Consider the following 14,928-nt stretch of genomic DNA (forward strand, 5'->3'; position numbering starts at 1 on the left):
AGATTGAATTGACGAAAACCTACACACACAAAGAAAAGAGAGAAACGGAGTTAGACTAACACCGGTGTGGTGTTAGCCAAATGGCCTCTGATGCGTAAGTTAGAAAAAGTGTAGGAAGTTATAAGAGTATGGTGAGAGTTCTTAATTACTAGAATAAAGTGGTTGACCTTGGCTGTTTATAGAAAACTGAAGAGTTAACCCCCAACGTCCAGGTTTGTTGAACCTATTAGTGGAGTGTTACTTAGTCTGCACACTGATGTAGCAGTATTCCTCTTATATTTTAGGAATATGCCTAAGAGAATCTTATCATGCTAAAAGAATGACAGGTAAGCCCATTACATGTAAGGGTAATCTGCACATGTCGCATAGGGATCAACTTGGACCATTAAGTAGAAAGTTGAGAAGGAAATGGGCAAATACTTATTTTAGCTTTAACTCTTGTACTCTACACAAAATCTCACTTTACCTCTACAGTCCATTTAGTCTCACTTTACCCAATGTGCTTTTCTTTTGTGCTCCACTTTAATTCATTTCGTCAATTGAATTTAACAAAATTGAAGAAAAATGTTAGTTTTACTTATGCTTTTTGGTCTTTAGCATTGTCGAAGAAGAAATTTGGGGTAACTTTGCCCCTAATATGAAAAATGAATCAAATAATTCAAAGAGCTCATGCATTGTCAACAAAACTAACGCCTCCAATCTAATTGCTGAAACGAGATAAAGTGAGACACAAAAAAAGAGTACAAACTAAACGACATACTAAATTGAGATTTTATGTAATAATTACGTGGCATAACAAAAAAAAAACAAAAAAACAAAAAAAAAGGCAGCAAACTATGAACAACCTAAACGGGCCCTTAGTATTTTTTTTGGTCAACAACCATGAACAACTTAGGAAAGTCCGCCGTTCTCATAAACAACCTCGTTACTGTCGTCCTTCGTCGTAAATGCCTCCCCCTCCATTCACTTTCTTAACACGGAGACAGAGATCACCCCTCCTAAGCAATGTCGACCGCAGCTTCCTCCACCTCCTTCACTTGCCACTCCCCGCTCCTTCCCCGCCCAAATGCTCCATCCCGAATCTCTGTCGCCGTCGCGATTCCCAGGTGTCTGCCGCCGTTGCCGCATTTGAAAACTAAGAGGAGGAGTTCAACCACCACCTATTGCTCCGCCGACGCTGCGAAAGATAAAGATTCCACCCCCATTGAGCTCAGTAAGAACTGAACTGATTTTCTCTTTTCTGTTCTTTGATTTCTTTGATGATACCCCACTACAACTTCCATCTGTGCAGGATATGAGGCTTTTCCTACCGTCATGGACATCAATCAAATTCGTGATATTTTGCCTCACCGGTCAGTGCCTTTTTCTGCACCATTTCCTGCGAAATTTTGTTTCTTTTTCAAATAAAAAAGGGCGACCCTTGCGAGGGTCGGGAAACGTCTCTCGGATGCAGTCTTACCCTTGCAAAGAGGCTGTTTCCACGATTCGAATTTGTGACCTTTCGGTCACAAAGTAGCAACCTTTCCGTTGCGCCAAAGTTCGCCCTCGGTTTCTTCTCCAAATCATTTGAATTAGTTTGAGTCTACATTTTGTTTGATCGGGTTTTGGTGGTGGTTTAGGTTTCCGTTTCTGTTAGTGGATAGAGTGATTGAATACAATGCTGGAGTTTCAGCTGTTGCAATCAAGAATGTCACCATCAATGATAATTTCTTTCCTGGGCATTTCCCCGAGAGGCCGATTATGCCTGGTGTTCTCATGGTTGAGGTAATCCTTTTTTTCGTTATCAAACTAAGCGATAGGCCGCTCTTTACATGCATTATCCTCAAACACTTCAAATAATAAGGTACATTTGTGTGTGTGTGTTTTGTATAAGTATATATTAGCAGAAACATGCTTGCATTAATAGAAGCAGGTTATGAAACTTGCAACATAGGGACATGATTTCCGCTAATCTATCTAGGGTACTGATCTACAGCTAACGAAAAAAATAGCAAGATTAGTGATATGTTAAAAGTGTAAAATTAATAGTGAATGTTAGAGAACTCCCGTGCAAAAACACTCATGTCAAGTTGTTGTACATGGTCCACTCTGCACAATTTTAAGCCTTTTCTTTTTCCTAAATCAAGGACATGTCAATGCTACTGAGATGGTGTCGCTGAGTGGCAGTAAGATGAAAACATGGGAGTAGATTTCACTTTGTATGTGTTTTAACATGTAGTTATTGTAAAAGATAGAGGACATTTGTGTAAATACCATATTTACACGACTTGTTGGATACAACTGAGCGGCTAACTTGTATTGGCATTCTGTATAATGTTTAGGGATTGCCTGGTGGCTATGCCAGTTGATCATCAACTGAAAAGTTGACCAAGTTATCTTAATCCCATCTAGTTCGTATAGGATTCCAGGATAGTTGCAGATTTTCTTAATCCGAACTAGTCAAGAACTCAAGATGGTTCTGAATGGCTCAAATTGTAGTCCTCGGAAAGATATTTCCCAGGGTTATATTCTTATTCGGGGTGTTGTCATTTTGTCCTTGGACGGGAAGATGACATTGAATTTAGGGTGGCTGGGTGAAAACTCTTTACAGAATCTATTTCCCAGGCTTTCTGATATATCTAAGGTTTCATTATAAGACTATTTCTAGTCTTGTGAACTCTGTTGAAATATCCTTGAGTTGGGATTTTGGCTTTTGAAAGATTTTGGAGCGGGTTTCGAAACTAGAGCATGTAGATTGGAGTCCTATAAATGAAAAGGAAGCTTGGTCAGAACGATCGTTTGAAGGAAGAGTTTGCTGGTTTCAATAATTGAGTGTGGCAGTAAGAGATCATCTGGACTGGACAGCATTTATTTGGCAGTTTTTAAGGATTGAAGGGAAGTGGTTATGGAGGATTTCAACGTTTCCACGAGTCCTTGCAATAGAGTTGTGAATTATTATACTACTTTGACCTATATAATTCGATCCCTAAGAAACCTTGTTGTGAACGACTTCTGTCCTATCAACTGGTCTGGTTTATGATGCGTTATTAATGTTGTCTTGCATCCTCTCTTCTTGATAGAAGCGTCTGTGCTATCCAAGATTCTGGGGTTTTTCTTGCAAGTTTTTCTGTCTTTCTATACTCTCTATAACCCAAGTTATCCCAGCTTTGGTCCTTGCAAGTTTATAGTTGTTTTTCTTTGGCTGATAGCTGATTGCAATATGGATTCATGTGATGTGCTTCAGAATACAATGCCGTGCGCTAAATTATAGCACATTGCAATATCAATTCATGTGATAACATCCTGTAATCTTAACAAAAAGATAATGCATATTGCTGCAGTTGACCAAGTTTCCCGTTAACACTTGGCTGTTGTGTTTAGATTAGTAATGATACATGTCAATGCTTGTTGTATCTAGGCAATGGCACAAGTTGGTGGCTTGGTTATGCTACAACCGGAAGTGGGAGGTTCTCGTGACACTTTCTTTTTTGCTGGAATTGACAAAGTTAGATTCAGGAAACCAGTGATTGCCGGTGACACATTAGTGATGAGAATGACGCTTATTAAGTTGCAGAAACGCTTTGGAATCGCAAAGATGGAAGGCAAGGCCTACGTTGGAGGTGAAGTCGTATGTGAGGGAGAGTTTCTGATGGCTACTGGTACCGGTGGTGACTGATCTCAAATTTTTCGATAATTTCCTTGCTAAAATTGGTTTCATGTATTCTTCACTTGACTCGTACTATTTTTTCTTCTCGCTTTATTTTCTAGAATAATACTTGGCTACTCAAAGATGAGTAGGAACTCCTACTCAAAATTCTTAGTATTTTAATCACAGAGCTTTGTGTTTATAATCAGAACCATTCATACAATCAATCACACTGTAAAGATCATCTCTGCAAACAATAAATTAAAACTAAGGTCGTTTAGTCAATCTATTGTAGCAAATACATAAACGGTTTGTAATACTTTTACTAATACCGTTAATTTGTTTTTAAACACTTTGATAACTAAACAATCTTAGTTTTAATTGATTTTTTTGGGCAATCTTTATAGGGTGATTTATAATATGAACAGTTCTGATTATAAATATGAACTTCTACAAATTGACAACGGACAATTTTGAGAAGTTTTGAGTAGGAGTTCTTACTTATTTTTGTGAGTAGCCAAGTATTGTTTTATTTTTTATCCGCTCTTGCGTGTAAACGTTTTGGCAGTTTAAATTGTGTTTAAGATATTTTTATGGTTAATTCTTGCCATGATTACGAAGACAAGATGTCGTTAACGACACTCAAGTAGCAATTAAATTGAAAAGGATAAAAAAAATTGGGTAATTAGTTATATCTACATATTGAAAAGTAAATGCCAAATGGTTTACAAGCCAAGAGCACCAAGGGGCGTCTTTCCTTGCCCAGCTTCGAAGTAGAAAATGAGCATAGCCACCATAGCAAGCCTTGCATGCTTAATCTCAGCCAGTTTCAGTCTCTCCAACTTTTCGCTGTCTGGAACGTAAACCCCGTCCTGGATGGAGCCGGCGAAGCCCAAGGGGTCGAAGAACTTGCCACCCGGGTAGCCTTGCTCTCCGGTGGCGTTGGCGAAGTTCTCCGAGGTCTTGGACCAAGGTGTGGCCCACTCGACGGACTGGGACTCAGGGTTGTAGAAGTCCACCCATCTCTTGCTTTCCACCCATCCCATGAGCAAGAGCTGAGTGCCGAGCAGTGAGCCGAAGGAGAAGGGTGAGATGGCACTGGGGTCAGCTCCGGCTTCGAACCATGGGATACCACTCCAGGCCTGGCCAACAAAGATGCCAACGACTGCCGCCATTGCCCACCGGCCGTGGATGAGCTCCGCCTCTCTGTACCACTTGAGGAACGCCGGGTCCTTGCCTAGTCCTAGTGGGTCAAAACCGTAGTCACCTGGAAGCCTGCACGCGTATATCAGATCAGATTCATACATATATCTGTGACAAACTTAGAATTATAATGTGGATGATAATATATGAAACTTACGAGCCATCGAGCCACTCGGGGTCGATGAAGTTGCCGCCGCCTTTAACCGCCGGGATCCAAGACTTCTTTGCCGCAGCAGCAACCACAATGAACCTCTTAGGAGTAGGAGAAGCACCGCCAACCCTGCTTCCAACGGTGGCAGCAGAGAGCAAGGCCTGACTTCTCTTGCCTCCACATAAGAAGGCTGCCGAGTTCAACCCGTTGAGGACTGCACCAGTGGTTGCCGCCATCTCTCTCTCTCTCTCTCTCTCACTAAGCAAAAACAGAGACTCAGAGAGTTTTTCTGGTGGCAATGAATGTTTGAGAGTTATTTGGGTGGTGGTGTTTTATCACCGTGAGCTTTAGAGAGAGAGGGAGAGAGAGAGAGTGGAGAGGAGAGAGAATCTAGAGGGTGGCGTTGGGAGGAGCCAGCTAGGATAAAGAAATCTGACTAGGTTGTGTTAGATAGATTTCGGACCAATGAGAACTAGTCCTCCATCCGCATGCATGCATTGCCGCCAACCACGTGGACTATCACTTTGTCTTCGTGCCACTGCCTCCACAGGCTAAGGTTACAAAATATCATTAAGGTCCTTCCAAAATGATGGAATTATGTCATCCACGATAATGTGCTGAAGTATAACCAAATGGTCCAAAATGACAGCTACGTCTGATTTTTTATTATTTTTCTTTCTCGTTTTCTACCCCGCATTTTGTTATTCTTTTAGATTAAGCCCACATTTAAACTTTGTAGCGTGTGCTTGTGACCAAATAAGACCAGAGACACCGCATGATGTCTCTATGTGCATCTATAGCTTATCTCGATACCAATCGACAAACCACTAGTATTAGGAATAAGCATTTCTGATGTGTTATTGTTTTGTGTACAATGTCATATGACGTTCTATGCCAATATAATAAGAACATATGAACAAAAACTTACATGTAATTTATTCTATCAACACAAAACGTCGTCGAACAGACATATCCAAGTTTTTCTCCTTTAAACATCCATGCAACGTGAGAACATGTGACTTGGCGGGCGAGAGTCACTCTCACCCATTAATTGCTACCCAAGCAATATCCACAACAGATAATGTCTCTCACTCACTACCCCTCTCTCGAGGTATTGTATCACACGGTTCACCGTTGCGTGATATTTTGTGTTAATTATGCAATGATTTGTATTATTGGCATAAAATACTATTATGATAGTAAACTCGTATCATATAAGCTGTTCTCTTCTGTCTCAATGTCATGAAAAAACCAATATTAAAAAAAAAAAAAAACTAAAAAAGACTATGAATTGTGCAACATGCATTTGGGACCTTGGCACTATAAATAAACAAATGTATGTGTGATCGACATAATAATAATAACATAAGTAAAATGGGTAATCCTTTCGTGAGAAGCGGGTTGAGCTTCTCCCCCATGTTTCCAACCCACATTCTCCCGCCGCTTAAACCCTTGCACGAAACAGTCCTCACTAGAATTCCGATTGGATTTCCGAAGCCCCGGCCGACGCTTCCGCCGCACTCCTCCTCGTCCTCCTCAAACTTTGATATCATTTCCACAAGCGGTACGTGGCTTGCCAATTTTCTCAGGAAACAAACAGAGTATTAATTAATAGTGTTATTTATATAATTCCTTTATGAATTGTGTGTGACAGAGTCGGGAGATGGTAGCTTTCTCTTCCGCTTTGGGGACAAGAGCGAGAAATCTGTTGCCACTGAAACAGAGATTGATGCTGGTAGTCATCTGGAGGATCCTGTGCAAGATTCAGAATTGAGCCAAACATTGTTGGGAAGCACAGGAAGTGGAGCTGGTGGCGGTGGTGGCGGTGCAGGTGCCGAGGAGAATGTTATTGATGCCGTTTCAGTGACGAGCACCGACAATTCGACTCACGGTGGTGTAGGTGAAGAAGCCACAACCACAGCAGATGAAAATCAGGTCAGCAATGAAACTCATGCTTATCCAGCAATTGGCGACGCCACGGAGGCCGAGAATGCTGTTAATGTGGTTGCAGTGACGAGCACTGGCAATGCGACTGCTGGTGGTGGTGGTGAAGAAACCACAATTAGAACTACAACCGCAACCACAGCAGATCAAACTCAAGTCAGCAATGAAATCCATTCTTTTGAAGCAAGTGGCTGTGACGGAGCCGCAAAGGCCGAGGAGAATGCTGTTGATGCGGTTTCAGTGACGAGCACGGAAGATGCAACTGGCGGCAGTGGTGGTGAACAAACCACAACCGCAAGCACAACCACAGCAGATGAGACTCAAGTCTCCTTCGTGGTTAGTAAAACTAATTAACTCTTGATTCTTGCATTGCCTCACTTGTTTAAGAACTTCTGAATTGGTCAGCTATTTCGCAATCCTAGTCGAAATATAGACTACCACACCCACACCACATATATATTTGTAGATAAATAGATACATGGATAGATAGATATGGAACACAATCATGATATTGATAAATGTCCAGCAGGGATGCTTGACTAGGTTTTAAATGCTGTATGTGAATATTTTTGAAAACCGAGAATCTTTCCAAGAAATGGATTAGCTTTAAGTTTTCTGTTTCTAAAGGGACTTGAAGAATCTAGTGCAAGGACTGTCTACGGTGTTCTTTCCTTCGTCTGTTGCACGCCGTTAAGGACGATTGATATGGGCTTCTTGTCAAGATATATACTAGTTAGTAGTAAGGTTTTGCAAGGTGACTCCCGTATCCCTTTTTTGGTTTTTATGGCTCGAGAGGAATATTACTGCATTTTAACGAGTGCAGCATTGTTTTGCCCAGAGCTGAGATCAATGTTAAAGTTTTCAGATGGTTTTTGAGGGGATCTTCTATGCTGTTTTTAAACCAACTGGGTATCTCAAGTGATTAAGGTCATGGAGCTAATTTCGAATTTGAATTTTGGATTCAGAAAGCTTTCAAAGTCCTACAATCTTTCATTTCATCTTTGTTACATAAATGAAACTTAGTGAAATTTATTTTCCAAATTTTGTCTGCGTTGTTCTCTCTTTTATACTTCCAGTTCTTTTGGATGGCACCTGGTTTGTGCCTTTTTGCGAATTAGTCATTACCGTAAATGTGTACATTACACTAGTAGATATATGAAAACTCAGCTGTGGGGGGAGCTGTATTTTGTTTTATAAGACCTCAAGACAAGAGATGTCTGGATTAAATCTAAGCCTTCAATTTGCACGTACATGCACGCCTGCACAAATGTTATACATGTTTTCTTAATTTATAGCCCAACCCAACTCAAGTTGGCAGTTGGATCATTTGGCACATATTTGTTTTTTTTTTTTCTTTTTTTTAGTCTGGCACATCACACAGTTCTTTCATGTTAAGGACCTCACGTGCTTTTGTTTTATCTTGTACATAGTTAGCCGAGAATGCCCCTTCCACAAATTCAGAAGATGAATTCACAGAGGGCGAAGCACATAGAAGTGACGTTTCAGAAGTATCAACTTCTAAGATAGTGGAATTCCATGCAGTTGAAGGCGCTTCTGATGGGTATGCTAGTTTTTCTCTTGATATACCTCTAATAAATAATCTCCATCTATTATTTCTGCTTTTGAAGTTCATCTGCTTCTAAAATTTAATTCTGTATGAAAAATGCAAGGACAATAGAAATCACCAGAGGAGTTAAAAAGTGGTGCAGCTGTCTGTGTACAATAGGTGCACGGACAAGGATAGCATGAGTTTATTTGTTGTACCAAATCGGTTCTTGGTAATGTTGGTGAAGGGATTAGATTTTGGGAAAAGCCTGGCTTGATGTTTTTGTTCATGCTTTGTTTTCCCCGAGGATTTTCATCAATAAAGCGTGCTAGGACAGCTGACCGTTTCTTTCTTTCACAGGGAGGACGTTTCTGCAGCTGTTCTTCAACTATCTTCTGGTGCTGCTTTATTACCCCATCCCTCAAAGGTATCTTCTCAAGTTTTAAATGTAGTCGTAGTACACATACTTTATATAACTTTTGGATAATTCAGAGTGGTACCTAATATTGACACTTTTATTTTCTTTTTTGATAAGAAACTCAAAACTTTTATTTTCGTTTATGGATACCACCAACTTGATGTGCATATGCATACGCATGTCTTATGTGACATATGAAGTGGACATAATAACTCATGTTGGCTAATAGCAGTATGGTGTCTATCAATGCATTGAATTGTTTGTAGGTAGACACTAGACAAGCACACATATCTAACCCACAGGTGCACATTGGATAAATGAGCTTTATGTTCGGTTTGTCTTGAATTCACTCGTCTATTTATACGCTGCTAGACACACACACATATATACATGCAAATCTGTGTGCACACACACAATACTTACTTGACCTTTGGCATGCATTTACTATAACTGTAAATAATTCAAGAATTAATAAATTCCAGGCATTGACAGGTGGGGAGGATGCTTACTTTGTTGCTGCCCAAAACTGGTTAGGTGTGGCTGATGGAGTGGGTCAGTGGTCACTAGAAGGTATCACCACCTTGAAGTTTAATTTTGCACGATAAATAGTGTTAGGAATATTGGATGGCCATACCTATATCTCAGTGTATTAGACTAACAGATTCTTTTCCAAACACTACCACTAGTTAGCCCACTTATTTTATTGCTGAAGCCAAATGTTTTTACTTATTTATCAAATACAGCTGTTAAATTATTCACTTCTGATTACACAATATGACGTTAAACCTGTTTGCATGTGGGTGCATCCTTGTGTCTTTTTGTGTGCATGTTTTTGGTTCAGTGTTCCCATAATTGTTGAATAATTGATAGGCTGATAGCCATACTTATATCTCAATCTCAATAGTCTTTTTTTTCCCGTGGTTTGACTAGCAGATTTTTTTTTTTCTAAAATCTACTGCTAGTTGAGCCACTTATTTCATCATGGAAGGCAAGGGAAAAAGTCAGATGTTTCTTCTTATTTATGCAATATGCCTGTTAATTATCCACCTCTGTATACACAAAATATAGGCTAAATTTGTTATACTTTGCTCCTTATATATTAGGGGTTAATCCTGGACTATATGCTCGTGAACTCATGGAGAATTGTGAAAGGTTCATATCCGATTGTAAAGGTTTACCATTGACTGAACCAGCAGAAGTCCTTATTAGAGGCTCATCAAATACAAAATCTCCTGGATCATCCACGGTTTTGGTCGCTTATTTTGATGGTCAGGTATGAACTTTTCCTTACCTAAGATTATTATTTCTGGGTCTTTCGTAAAGGAAGTACCCATGAGAGAGGAACTAGAAGGGAGAATTGGACAAATCCAAAATTAACATGCTAATACCTTAAACAAGTGCTTGTTTACTTTTATACGGCCCAAGTGAACAAAGGTCATAGATAGATTTTATTTCGTGTTATATATTAACATTGAGGGCGAGCCTTGGTGCAACAGAAATGTTGCTCCTTTCCTTTGTGACCAAAAGGTCACGGATGGTCGTGGAAACAGCCTCTTTGCAAAGCAAGGGTAAGGCTGTGTACGATAGATGTTCCTCCCCGGACCCTCACAAAGCGGGGAGCCTTATTGGCGTGGGGTCACCCTTTCTATATTAACATTCTTGCAGTTCTCCTTTTTTTATAGATGATTTTTATTTATTCCGTGTTCTCTACCGTTCTCATAGTATTTCCAGATGATTGTGATAAATTTCCATTAGCTGGCATGTCTATACATCCGCCTTGGTACAATATTTTTTTGGGCTATCCATAAGTAAGCCCTTCATGCTTACATAGTCTATAAAAAGACACTCTACAACCCAACCTTTATTAAAAACCCCATTTTGACATTTCAACCAGCTCAAACTAATTTAAGTGCCATGTAAACACTAAAAATTTACAGTTGGGGTTTCTTCTCCCATGAGGGTGGTATTACTAATTATATATAATTTTTTCTTCCTCTTATAGCATTTTAGGGTGTTCTTTCCTAAACCATGGTTTGGTTATTGCATATGACAACCTTAAAATGTAATATGTTAAAATTTTGATTTTCAAGGATAATGAAAATTTGCTTTTGCAGGCTCTCCATGTGGCCAACATTGGAAACTCGGGATTCATCATAATTAGAAATGGTGCTGTCTTTAAAAAATCGTCACCAATGGTTCACGCGTTCAATTTTCCAGTACGGATTGAAAGAGGTGATGATCCCTCAGAACTTATAGAGGTACGTGTTTTAAAAATTTATTGCCATTACGTGCCCAACAAAATTTTCCAAATTGACTCCTGATATGTTATCAATCTTAAGAAGTAGATCTGAACTTCCCCCCCCCCCCCCCTCTTGTCCGTGAAAGGTGATGGCGGTGTATTTTAATTTTCAATTATACCAACTCTTCTTGCAACTTGACTGTCTTACATGATGAAAGAGATTACGCTAACAAGAATAATCTGTTCTCAGAAATACCGAATTGATTTGGATGAGGGCGATGTGGTTGTCACTGCAACAGATGGCCTCTTCAACAACTTATATGAGCAAGAGATCACCTCAATTGTGTTGAAGTCACTGCAAACCGGGTTGGAACTACAGGTGCACGTCTCAATGGTTTTCTTGTCTATATTTCTTTTTCGTAAGCTTCTTTGAAAAGGAAACCGAAAAAAGAAAAGAACTGTCATGCATTCACTTAAAGGTGCCATAGACATTGCAGAAAGGGCATTTGGACAAAAGCATATGTGGCTTGATAATGGCGGTGCCACTTCTTTTGGTTCAATAACTTTTATACTTATGATTACCGAATTTATCAGCAAAACAGAATATTCTTTAGAATACAAACCTATGACTCCATCTTGAGCTAGGAAAACATTATTTCTGGCAAAACAGATAGCTTTATTTGTTGTAACGGTTTCTTATATCCAATTTCTTTTGGTTGTCTCTGTATGTGCATCTATTCAAAGGACATAGCAGAGGTCTTGGCCACTAGTGCACAAGAGTTGGGGCGATCTAAATCTACAAGGAGCCCATTTGCTGATGCAGCCAAGGCATCTGGGTATGCCGGACATAGTGGCGGCAAGCTTGATGATGTGGTCGTTATCCTGTCACGTGTAGAAAAGAAACGCATCGGTACTTTACGGTAAGTACATATGTATATGTATATATGTGTGCACACGAGTACGTGCTTGTGTATTTATTTATCTGTGTTTTGTATCATTTGTTTCAATTGCGAAGTACCGAAAGGAAACTAATATCATGTGTATCTTCTGTATAAAAAAAGTAGTGTGTCTAAAGCAATTGTGGTGTCAAAGTTCCGGTCCTTGATTATGTCAGTGAGTAGCTAATGTGGAAGCTTTGAAGTTCTCTTTTAAATGAAAACTCTTGGCTTGTGCATATATGGATATAGAATAGGAAATTGTTTCATGCATTTAATTTATGAAAGAAAATGATTTCCGCACGTCGTTTTTTTTTACCAGTATTGGAACTGGGGTGAAAAAAATGTTTTATGATGTAGATTTATGAGATTTTAAAATTTAGCTTTATTTTGGAATTATTGTCATTTTTTGGAAACATGAATTGATTTGCCCCCCTTCAGATATCAGGCTCAACAAGGTTGAGTAAATCTTATATGCCGGAATTGTGTAAGCGGGAAAAGGATCCTTGCCGGGTCCTTTTCCTAGAGATCCCGTGATCTCACCCGTTTATTGTATATCGTGTGGTCGGAAATCATTTCAAAATTTAAAATTAAATATGAATAATACCTAACGAAAACTGATCGTACTATATACAATGAACGAGTGAGATCACAGGATCCCGGATCCTTTTTCGTGTAAGCGTGCCACTACGAAAATGAATAGTATTGGACTGTAAAAGTTATTTAGCCGGTCAACTTAACATGTTTGATAACTATTTCGATTTCAGTTCAAATATCAGTTTCCAAATTTTAGTTTAGTTTTTATTATTTTGAAAATTGAAAATTCGCTTGGTGTACTCTCAATTTTGAAAAAAGATGAAAACTAAAAAACTGAAAATTAAACTGAAACGAAATGATTATTCTAACCTTTAGTTTTTGATATTGTTTCTTTGGATTTAGCGTTGGAAGCACAAAACTAGTCCTTTCTTGGCGGTTCAAGCTGTTTGAAAATTTGACTAGTGTGATCATGGAAGTTGTGTAGGATGATTTTACTTGGGAGCTCACAATCAATCACAATTCTGCTGAAGAATGCCGTGCTTGTGAGAAATTTTTAGTGTGCTGGAAACATAATTCATACACCAAGTGTTATAATACAATTAATTGAATTTTTCTTAAAGTTTTCAACCAATACTAGCATTACACTTGGTCTGCGGGGTCATATATCTAGCCAAAGGCGGATCAACCTTGGGACAACGTGGGTCAGCTGACTCCTACTCATAAATCCTCTATGAAAGAATTGGGTGTTGCCCTTTGAAATTTTGAAATGCCCTTGAAAGCTAACTCTCGACGAGTTGCCTTTATAAACACTGAGCAGGGTAGCTGTTAGTCTCGTGCCTTTGTATGTGTTGCTATGATATGTGTCAATAGGCTTATCTGGAATTGGTCTCTGTCGGCATGCTCGCTCAAAATCGTAGACAAAAAATGTTTAAGTGAACTGGTATCCACACATTTTATTTTTATGCGTATTTATGTTGATTTATCGTTTTCTTTTAATCATTATTCAATCTAACCACAAGGAAATGGAAGGAAATATGTGAATTTCATAAATGTCAAGAATGAATATGGTCAATCATCATTGAATTTCATACTAAAAGTGTGAATTTAATACTAAAAGTGAATAATACTAAATGTGTGAATTTAATACTAAACCAAAAATCATCGTTGAATTTAATACTAAAAGTGAATAATAATTTGATTTAGTATTCTAATCTCAATTTTCAATATCGAATTTAAACTATATACAGATTGCATTTATTGTAGTGGCAAAAAAAAAAAAATCATTTTATATATTATGTAAAAATACAATCTCTACCAATCTCGTTCCTAATAATAATTAACTATTTAACGTACTATTGATATCCTAATATAACAAAAATCTACCCGCAGATGATCAGGGAAAAGGATCTTACTGAATCATTTTTCTGGGAATCCTAAAAATTCCGTGATCATTACCGTTCTGTGTACATCGTACGGTCAATTTTCGTTAATTATTATTTATATTTAATTTTAAATTTTAAATTTTAAAATAATTTTTAACTGCACAATCCTAAGGATCCCCAGAAAAAGGATGCCACGAGGATCCTTTTCCCTATATATCATCGGTGGTACGTGGACAAGAAGAAAATCTTATTTAAGTAAGAGAAAAAAAATGGGGCGTACAAATAATTTCTACATAGAAAAAAGAGGCCTTTCCTACAATGGCATGAAACAGGAGCACGCGATGCGAAACACGTATAGAGTCCCTCCATCCCTCCCCAACTCACAACCTATTTCTGTTGCTTGTTAGATTCTTGAGTTTTCACAGAAACACAAGAAAAAATGGGAGGAGCAGGGAGGGTTTGGATCAGTACTGTGGTGGTGGTGGTGATGGCGGTGCTAGGGTGTGGACTCGGGGACTCTGCGTCGCCGTCGCAGCACGCGGCGCCGGCCCCGTCGGTGGACTGCATTAGCCTGATCTCGACCATGGCAGACTGCTTGCCGTTTGTGTCGAACGGGAGCACCGACACCAAGCCAGCAGAGACTTGCTGCAATGGCCTCAAGACTGTGCTCGAAGCCGACGCTTCCTGTCTCTGTGTGGCCTTCAAGAGCAGTGCTCAACTCGGCGTCGTTTTGAACGTCACCAAGGCCACGTCCCTCCCCGCTGCTTGCCAAGTCTCCGCTCCTTCCGTCGCCGACTGTGGATGTCTGTCTTTCTTCTTTCTTGTCTAAATACTCTTTTTACGTATTTATTTTATTTTAGATTTTTTGGAAATTAAGATTTGATGAATTACATTTTTTTTTAACCCTTTGTTTTGTTATTTTTTTTCAGTATCTGTCACTCCTGCTGG

General features: G+C 39.1%; 3 protein-coding genes across 4 annotated transcripts; 2 read left to right on the top strand and 1 right to left on the bottom strand.

Moving 5' to 3' along the window:
- The first annotated feature begins 872 nt into the window (after positions 1–872).
- Positions 873–3,833, top strand: LOC103967963 (3-hydroxyacyl-[acyl-carrier-protein] dehydratase FabZ). The gene is made up of 4 exons (XM_009381297.3): positions 873–1,213; positions 1,292–1,352; positions 1,620–1,764; positions 3,398–3,833. Exons 1-4 carry the CDS (start codon positions 1,006–1,008, stop codon positions 3,653–3,655), a joined length of 672 nt encoding a protein of 223 aa, XP_009379572.1. The 5' UTR covers positions 873–1,005; the 3' UTR covers positions 3,656–3,833.
- A 421-nt stretch (positions 3,834–4,254) lies between these two features.
- Positions 4,255–5,242, bottom strand: LOC103967973 (chlorophyll a-b binding protein CP24 10A, chloroplastic). The gene is made up of 2 exons (XM_009381306.3): positions 4,986–5,242; positions 4,255–4,900 (listed from the first exon to the last, which is right to left on the bottom strand). Exons 1-2 carry the CDS (start codon positions 5,213–5,215, stop codon positions 4,351–4,353), a joined length of 780 nt encoding a protein of 259 aa, XP_009379581.2. The 5' UTR covers positions 5,216–5,242; the 3' UTR covers positions 4,255–4,350.
- Positions 5,243–6,271: 1,029 nt separating this feature from the next.
- On the top strand, positions 6,272–14,680 carry LOC103967980 (probable protein phosphatase 2C 71). 2 transcript variants are annotated; one of them, XM_048581581.1, is made up of 10 exons: positions 6,272–6,543; positions 6,634–7,259; positions 8,354–8,484; positions 8,830–8,896; positions 9,370–9,457; positions 9,991–10,160; positions 11,002–11,145; positions 11,377–11,505; positions 11,871–12,046; positions 14,388–14,680. In XM_048581581.1, exons 1-10 carry the CDS (start codon positions 6,318–6,320, stop codon positions 14,548–14,550), a joined length of 1,920 nt encoding a protein of 639 aa, XP_048437538.1. In that variant the 5' UTR covers positions 6,272–6,317; the 3' UTR covers positions 14,551–14,680. The 2 variants fall into 2 exon arrangements, with proteins under 2 accessions (XP_048437538.1, XP_009379587.2); XM_009381312.3 differs by lacking the exon at positions 14,388–14,680 and adding an exon at positions 13,001–13,217 and having other exon boundaries at positions 6,304–6,543.
- Positions 14,681–14,928: the final 248 nt, after the last annotated feature.

The sequence above is a fragment of a genome, unplaced genomic scaffold (genome assembly GCF_019419815.1).
Source record: "Pyrus x bretschneideri cultivar Hongxiangsu unplaced genomic scaffold, Pyrus_bretschneideri_v1 Contig17, whole genome shotgun sequence".
Taxonomy (NCBI): Eukaryota; Viridiplantae; Streptophyta; class Magnoliopsida; order Rosales; family Rosaceae; genus Pyrus; species Pyrus x bretschneideri.